At 45.9% G+C, this 8,341-nt stretch overlaps 1 protein-coding gene across 3 annotated transcripts; it reads left to right on the top strand.

Moving 5' to 3' along the window:
- The first annotated feature begins 177 nt into the window (after positions 1 to 177).
- On the top strand, positions 178 to 7,241 carry LOC129706914 (serine/threonine-protein kinase 19-like). 3 transcript variants are annotated; one of them, XM_055651557.1, is made up of 7 exons: positions 178 to 322; positions 1,557 to 1,673; positions 2,511 to 2,656; positions 3,981 to 4,216; positions 4,930 to 5,027; positions 5,305 to 5,452; positions 6,880 to 7,241. In XM_055651557.1, the coding sequence occupies exons 2-7, from the start codon at positions 1,559 to 1,561 to the stop codon at positions 6,923 to 6,925; spliced, it is 789 nt and encodes a 262-aa protein (XP_055507532.1). In that variant the 5' UTR covers positions 178 to 322; positions 1,557 to 1,558; the 3' UTR covers positions 6,926 to 7,241. The 3 variants fall into 3 exon arrangements, with proteins under 3 accessions (XP_055507532.1, XP_055507531.1, XP_055507533.1); XM_055651556.1 differs by lacking the exon at positions 178 to 322 and adding an exon at positions 329 to 651; XM_055651558.1 differs by lacking the exons at positions 178 to 322; positions 6,880 to 7,241 and adding an exon at positions 329 to 651 and having other exon boundaries at positions 4,930 to 5,120; positions 5,305 to 5,442.
- The last annotated feature ends 1,100 nt before the right edge of the window (positions 7,242 to 8,341 follow it).

Raw genomic sequence — 8,341 nt, 5'->3', positions numbered from 1 at the left:
GACAAAAAGAAGATAAATGGAGGCAAAAGAACTGCACATGGTGCTTTATAAACAAAAACGCGAAGCTCTCACGTAACTAACCCGCTGAATAACCCAAAGACTTTGTGTTTTGTTTAAATAAAAAGATATATCGCGACCCGGCGAGATTTAAAGGACGCGCAGTAACGTCATCAACGCGCGTCAGAGGATGTGTCGCGGAGAGATTGCGTAACCGTGGCTGCCGCTCTTTGCTGGCAGGTCCCGGGGAAGAGACAGCGGCCGCACGCAGCTTCCGGTCCCAGTGGCCGCCTGCCTGCCTGCAGCTTCCGGTCCCATGGACGAGGTGGGTCACTCGGCCACTACTGCGCCGTTTAACAAGATCAGAACCAAAGATCTTTGATCAGAACGTTTCATCCCCTCGCTATTCACGCTGAGCCAAACACACAGCGCTGGCGGAACTCAGTGGGCCGGGCAGCATCTGTGAACGGATTGGACAGGCGAACAGCTGGAAAAGAGAGGTGGGGGCGGGACAAAAGTTGACAAAAGTCTGAAGGAGAGTCCCGACCCAAAATATCGCCTATCCATGTTCTCCAGAGATGCTACCTGATCTGATGAGTTACTCCAGCACTTTGTGTTTACCTTTGGGGCGGAACAAGTGATACGTGGAGACAGGTGGGTGGTGTGGAGGGCTTATTTGGAGATGAGTTAAATGAGACAGTGGAGACAGTAACGAAGGCTGGCAGTAATCAGTGGAGCAGACAATATAGAGAGGACGTGACATCTGATAAGGGGGGAAGGGGAGGGATTGGGGAGGGAAGGGAACATGGAAGAGTGGTGAAAACTGGAGGACCCTGCATTGGAAGGGGTGGAAGATGAGTGCATGCAGAAGGGTGGATGGAAAGGTGTGTGTGTACGGGCAAGAGGCTGGAAGCTGGGTATCCTTTTCCCTGCTCCCGTCTGGCAGACGATACAGAAGCTTGAAAGCGCACACCACCAGACTTGAGAACAGCTTCTGCCATTCTGTTATCTGACTTCTGCACAGTCCTTCCATCTGCTATCTCTCCTCTTCTCCATCAGTCTGACGAAGAGTCCTGAAATGTCATGTGCACATTTTCTTTGCGCCGATGCTGCCTGATCTGTTGAGTTCCTCTAGCAGCTTGTTTTTTGGCACACGAGTCCAGTATCTACAGTTCCTTGTGTCTCTATTTAATAAGATCATGAGTGATATGATTGTAATCGTGACTCTGCATTCCCCTCCACCCTTAGTTACCTTTCACCCCATTCGTGGGCAAGTATCTTTCCCTTTACCTTAAATATATTAAAAAGCTCTGCTTCTACTGTCCTTCGAGAAGAGAGTTCTAAAGTCGCACAATCATCTGAGAAATTAAAAAAACTCAGCTCTCTAAAATGGGTGACCTGCCATTTTTAAACAGTAGTCTTGGTTCTGAATTACCCAAAGGAGGAAACATTCTGATGTGGTCCAGACATCAAGAGAGAGGGTGATGTAAAGTTTTGAATTGGCTATGGATAAGGTGACATTGTGGTTTTTCAATTGCCACTTGTTATTTTTATTTCAGCAATGAACCGAAAGAGAAACCTTATACCAGACATATTCCGGAAGGTTAAGAGGCGTAAATTTGGGATCGTAGAAGCATTTGATTCATTGGAAAAGAAAGAAACAGAGAATTATGAAGGTAACTATGTTAAGTTGAAAAATTTACTCTTTTAATTTCACTGTGTAGGAAAGAACTGCAGATGCTGGTTTAAATCGAAGGTAGACACAAAATGCTGGAGTAACTTAGCTGGACAGGCAGCATCTCTGGAGAGAAGGAACGGTTGATTCCTTCTCTCCAGGGATGCTGCCTGTCCTGCTGAGTTACTCCAGCATTTTGTGTCTACCTTCCTTTTAATTTCACTATTTGGCTCCGGCTTATTTTTAGGTTAGTTTAGTTTAGAGATACAGCGCGGAAATAGGCCCTTTCAGCTCACCTAGTCCGCACCGACCAGCGATCCCCGCATATTAACACTATCCTACACACACTAGGGACACTTTTTACATTTACCAGGCCAATTAACCTACATACCTGTATGTCTTTGGAGTGTGGGAGGAAACCGAAGATCTTGGGGGAAAACCAATGCAGGTCACGGTGAGAACGTACAAACTCTGTACAGACAGCACCCACAGTCGGGATAGAATCCCGATCTCATCTGATCTTATTGATTTTGACGCGAAATGTCACCTATTATTGCTCTCCAGAGATGCTACCTGTCCCGCTGAGTTACTCCAGCTTTTTGTGTCTATCTGATGGGGATGGAGCCGCCAGTCCAGAAATCTAATTGATAGAGAGTTGAGTTTTGTGAAACTTTTGTAGAGTTTATGGCAGTTGAAGGAAAACGCTTAATATTTTGTGGGTCTCTCTAAACAGTATATCGGCTTCCAGTGAGATTGTTTCAGTGACATTTTATATATATTTTAAATGTTTTTGTAAAGGGCCAAAACATGGGAATTCTTTAACTTTGCGATTTTACAGATGTGCCAAACGATACTAAAGCTGCGCTGATTTTGCTGGCATCCTTGTTTCCTCGGAAGTTATTTGATGATTCCCTGCCGCCCATTGTTCTGAAGCATCAACTTTACAGCATTGTTAAAGACAAGACCACAGTCGATCGGCAGCTGGTAAGTCTGGTCTCTGAAGCAATGTGTTGAAAGGAACTGCAGATGCTGATTTACTCTGAAGATAGACACAAATTGCTGGAGTAACTCAGCGGGACAGACAGCAACAGGTGAGGCTGGGACTCTATGCCTTGGAGCACAAGAGGATGAGGGGTGATCTTATAGAGGTGTATAAGATCATGAGAGGAATAGATCGGGTAGATGCACAGATTCTCTTGCCCAGAGTAGGTGAATCGAGGACCAGAGGATATAGGTTTAAGGTGAAGGGGAAAAGATTTAATAGGAATCTGAGGGGTAACTTTTTCCACACAAAGGGTGGTGGATGTATGGAACAAACTGTCAGAGGAGATAGTTGAGGCAGGGACTATCCCTACATTTAAAAAGCAGTTGGACAGTTACATGGATAAGACGGGTTTGGAAGGATATAGACCAAATGTTGACAGCTGGGACTAGTATAACTGGGACATGTTGGCCTGTGTGGGCAAGGTGGACCGAAGGGCCTATTTCCACACTGTATCACTAGGACTATGAAATGGCTTTGAAGGTGATATTCGGGTGGCCATTGCAGACAAAGTCCAGGTGCTGTGCAAAGCGGTCGGCCGGTCTGTGCTTGGTCCCACTGATTATAGAGGATGTCAGGGAGCACCAAATGCAGGAGACAATGTTGGAGGTGCTGGTGCTAAATTGCCCAGAGGCCTCAAAAAACTGCCCATAGTGTGCAAGATGTAAAAAATGTCTCACCTGTGAATAGCATTGTTAATTGCATTACTTGAGTAAAGCACAAAGTGCTGGAGGAACTCAGTGGGTCAGGCCGCATCAATAGAGGGAATGGACAGATGATGTTTCGGGTCGGGACACTTCGACAGTCTGAAGAAGGGTCCAGACCTGAAAAGTTACCTATCCATTCCCTCTACAGCTGCTGCCTCCCGGCTGAGTTCTTCCAACACTTTGTCTTTCTTCAAGATTCCAACATCTGAAGCTCCTTCTGTGTCCTACTTCATGTTTAATTATCCATTATTATAAAATAAGATTATCATCTCTCGGGAGCAAGCCCCCTTCCTGCATATTTTCTATGGACTGATTGTCTTAAGTAATGCCTTGCATGATGTGTTTTGTTTTATTATTAATGTTTTATGTTTTATTCTTAATTGTTTACTGTATGTCGTGTTGTTACTTGTGAGCGGAGCACCAAGGCAAATTCCTTGTATGTGTACATACTTGGCCAATAATCATTCATTCATTCATTCAAAGGCATCTGCCTGTATCTTGAGGTTTGTTTGTGAAATGAATGAATTGAAAGTGTTGTCTTCATTCTCTTGTTGGTCAGAATGAGATGAAGGACGTGGGAGCGGTTCGGATTTTCCAGTTTGGGTTTGACACGGACGTGTTCGGGGTCGTGTTCAGTGAGGACTACAAGAGTAAAGTTCTGGCAGCGACAGCGGCAAGCGAGACTGCCGAGACGGTGCAGAGGTTTCTGCAGACGGTGCTCGGCGCCTGCATGGACATGGGCTTCTCTGAGAAGCAAATGCTCAAGGAGTTTTCCTTTCGGGACCAAGAAATAACGTGAGTGCCCCAAAAAATGCAAGGTGCTGCAGCACCGAGATGCGAGGCAATGCAAACCCACATCGTCACAGGGAGAATATGCAAACTCCACACTCTGACACCATCAGTAGTCAGGATCGAACCCAGGTTTCTGGCTGTGTGAGGCAGCAACTCCACTGCTGTTCCACTCTGCTTGCAATAATACTAGACATGATTACAATCAAGCCAAACATGGAACAACAGAAAGAGAAACATATTAGGGTACAGAATGTGCTGACCCGAAACCCCGTCGCCTATCCACGTTCACTCCCTGATCTGTTGAGTTACTCCAGCATTCTGTCTTTTTTAGCAGAATATACTTTCTCCACTTTTTACTGTTACCGTTCCAGATAAAAATTGCAATGTCCACAATGAAGTACCCTAGCTTATGGAAGGACTATTCAGAAGGTTGATTACAGAGGGGAACAAGCCATTCCCTTGCCATATATTCCTGATCCTGCTTTTCCCCTCTTCACACATGCTCAACCACTTGGTCAGCTGATACTGTAGGACGTAATTTAGCCCACAGTGCATGGTGGTCCAAAAACCAGATACACAGCCCACTTGTGTCTCTATTTTTCCACTATTGAACTGGCCTACAGTTCTCTTTTCATACTCTTCATCATTTTGCCGTCCAGTAAATTAAATTAGTTACTTCCATTTTCTAACTTCAGTATTCTGGTTGTCCTTCACAGGCAGCTGGTGAATGCTGGTGTACTGACAGTGCGTGATGTGGGGAGCTGGTGGCTTGCTATTCCGGGCGCTGGCCGATTTGTGAAATACTTTGTGAAAGGTACTCCCCATCACAGCACACAAGAGACAGAAAAAAAACACCAAGCACTGGAGTAACTCAGTGGGTCAGACAGCATCTGTGGAAGGGAGAGGGGTGAGTAAGAAAGGGGGCAGGGAAGAGAACGGAGAGAGGGGATGAGGGAGAGAAGGAGGGGAAAATGTGGGAGGGGGAGAGGGAGATAGAGGGCGGTCGCGGTAGGGTGTGGTGAGTTGTCCCCAGCTGGCCGTTGTTAGTTGTCTATCGTTTAAAACACAACCCTTCTGGTTACACACTGCAGGTCGTAAGACTGTCCTTGGGATGATCCGGAAATCAAAGTACAATGAAGTGTTACAGTCGGAGCTGGAAGTTCGGAAAGTAACGAACGCGGTGAAGCTGGGGATCCAGTACCATGTCCACGACATTGTTGGAGCAGAGCTGGTGAAATGGTAGAGTAACCGCCACCGCCCCTCTGCTGGTTAAATCAGTGTGTAGAGTCTGTGCAGAGCTCACCAGACATCAGGCTAGCTTTACATTTGAACAAATCATCTGAAATTTTAATATCATTAGTCATTTTTCCAATGAAACAACAATTCCATGTTCCCAATTAGAATTAATCCTTTATTTGTCATTCAGACCTTACGGTCTGAATGAAATGTCGTTACCTGCAGCCATACATACAATAATAAACAACAGAACAGACAGTAAACACAAATTAACATCCACCACAGTGAGTCCACCAAGCACCTCCTCACTGTGATGGAGGCAAAAATCTTAGGGCTGCTGTCTCTTCCCTCCTCTTCTCCCTCTGCGCTGAGGCGATACCCCACCGAGCGATGGTAAGTCAGTCCCGCGGCTCACCAAGCTCCGCGAACGGGCCGGTTCAAACTACGCGGCCCGGGGGTGGTCGAAGCTGCCGCCCTCCAATCCAGCGGACGCAGCTGTTGACGATGTCGTCCACTGGCTCGCGGCTGAACCCTGGACTCAGGCCGCCGCCAGAACGCCGTCTACCCACCGGAGCACCGTTCCACCCTCAAGCCAGGCCGCCCTCACGGGAGCGTCTCAGCCCCTCACGGGAGCGCCCGTTGCCCTCGAGCTGGGCCGCCCTCATGGGAGCGCCGTTGCCCTCGAGCCGGGCCGCCCTCACGGGGGCGTCTCAGACCCTCACGGGAGCGCCGTTCCAGCCCCGAGCCGGGCCGCCCTCACGGGAGCGAGCCCAGGGCAAGTCCTGCCAGGCTCTGCCTCTGGAGCCTCGAGGTCGCCAGTTCCGCCATTAGGCCTCAGCGCAGACGGAGGCAGAGAAGGGGGATACGACAAGAAAGTCACATTCCCCCGAAGGGAGAGACAGAAAGCCCCCGTTTCAACCCCCCCCCCCCCACACATAACACAAACCTAAAAACTTAACTAAACAAGACGAAAAAAACAACACAAAAAAGTAAAAACAAACGGACTGCAGGCGAGCCGCAGCCGTTCACCAGCGCCGCCACTTCCAATAATCCATTATGTAAATAGATTTGTCTGTAGTTAACCTGAACAATGATGCAATAATATGCAACACACAATAACACAAATTGCCACCCAAAAATCTGAAAGATGATTCTTTGTTCAAATGTTTCAACCACTGAAACACGTTGAAACTATTCAGCTTCACTCTGTCGAAACAAGGAACTGCCGATGCTTTACAAATAAAGACACAAAGTGCTGGAGTAACTCAGTGGGTCAGGCAGCATCTCTGGTGAATATGGATAGGTGATGGTTTGGGTCGAAACATGACCTATCCATTGAGTTACTCCAGCACTTTGTGTCCTTTCAGCTTCTATCTCTTGTGCAGCTTCTTCCAGTCTGCGACAGTGAAATGTTTAATTTTTGTTCACAGCATCCCGACGTCCAGTGGAACTTTACTGCGCTTGAACAACACTTGACCATTAGCAAACCCACAATTAGACCATTCCTGGACGACAGATGCACTTGGCAAGGATGTCACAGACCCCAGAAAAGCGCTGGAAACTGGGACGCACTTGCGAAAGGAGGGATAAAGGATACTCCATGGAACGTGGAATGCCTAAAGAATGAATTAAATGTTGTGGCCTTTAATTAATTGCCAATTTGATGAAATCAAAATAATATTTATTTATATGAAATATATCTAAATCAATTTCCTTTTAAGATTCATTGGTAATTAAATCAAGTTATTTTAGTTTTCTGCTTATTTTGATGAAATAAATTATCTGCAATAAACGAATCAGTGAATATTCAATGGAGAAAATATGAAGCATCATGAGTTTGTGTTTAGGTGGCTGTTAGCTACAGTCTCTTTCCCTTTACAGATACTGCCTGACTCGCTGTGTTCCTCCAGCACTTTACTTAAGGAATAGGGCGAGAGAGACCATGTGCAGGTGGTTGTAGATTAGTGTGTTAGTAATATATATACTAGACCAAGTGGGACCCGTTGGGTCCAATGTTCACATGGGAGGACTGGTTCCCCAACACAATATTCCACTTCTCCAGCCAACAATACAATCAATTTGCTTTCATTTTAGGGTAAGTAAGGCAAAGCAAAAGCACAGGGTAGGCCAAATAACTCATTTCATTTCCATTTCAATTTCAAGCACAGGGCAGGCCAAACAACTCATTTCATTTAATTAAGGGCTAACAAATCATTTATTACAAGCACATTAAGGGTTAACAAATCATCATTCATTGCAAGCATGTTACTGGCTAACAAATCATTTATTGCAAGTAAATTAAGGGTTAACAAATCATTCATTGCTGGCTAACAAATCTTTTAATGCAAGCTCATTAAGGGTTAACAAATCAATAATTGCAAACATATTGCTGGCTAACAAATCATATATTGCAAGCACATAAAGGGTTAACCACATAAAGGGAAGTCTCACAGCAGAATCAGAATTGTGGCCTCCCTCACGATCTTTCAGAGTGACTGACTCACATCCAGGCATCCGAGGTTTTTATAGAATTGCCCAACCCGGAAGGGGCGTTACCTTCATCACGGTGATTGACAGGCGAGAGGACCAATCAGCTGATCTCAAGGTTTTTTTAAACTCATAACTTTTCTATTTTTCATCAGGGAAAAATCTTCAGGGCTGGCTCAGCGGAGGAGGACTGTGAGTAAGATGGCCAAAAATCACAGCGATACAGGGGAGTGTTTTTTCTAAAATCAATATACAGCGCAGACAGGAAGTGGTCAAGATGTTACCACAGATTATGCATGCTGCACATTTCTTATGTCACTCATACTGCTGATCCGCCCACCGGCTTGATAGTGAGTTCTCTCTCTCTAGTTCGACTAGCTGAATGCATGGAGACGAAAGCACCTA

Source organism: Leucoraja erinacea, chromosome 20, assembly GCF_028641065.1.
Source record: "Leucoraja erinacea ecotype New England chromosome 20, Leri_hhj_1, whole genome shotgun sequence".
Lineage (NCBI taxonomy): Eukaryota > Metazoa > Chordata > Chondrichthyes > Rajiformes > Rajidae > Leucoraja > Leucoraja erinaceus.
The sequence above is the reverse complement of the archived record's forward strand: the minus strand, read 5'-3'. Positions and strand labels throughout refer to the sequence as shown.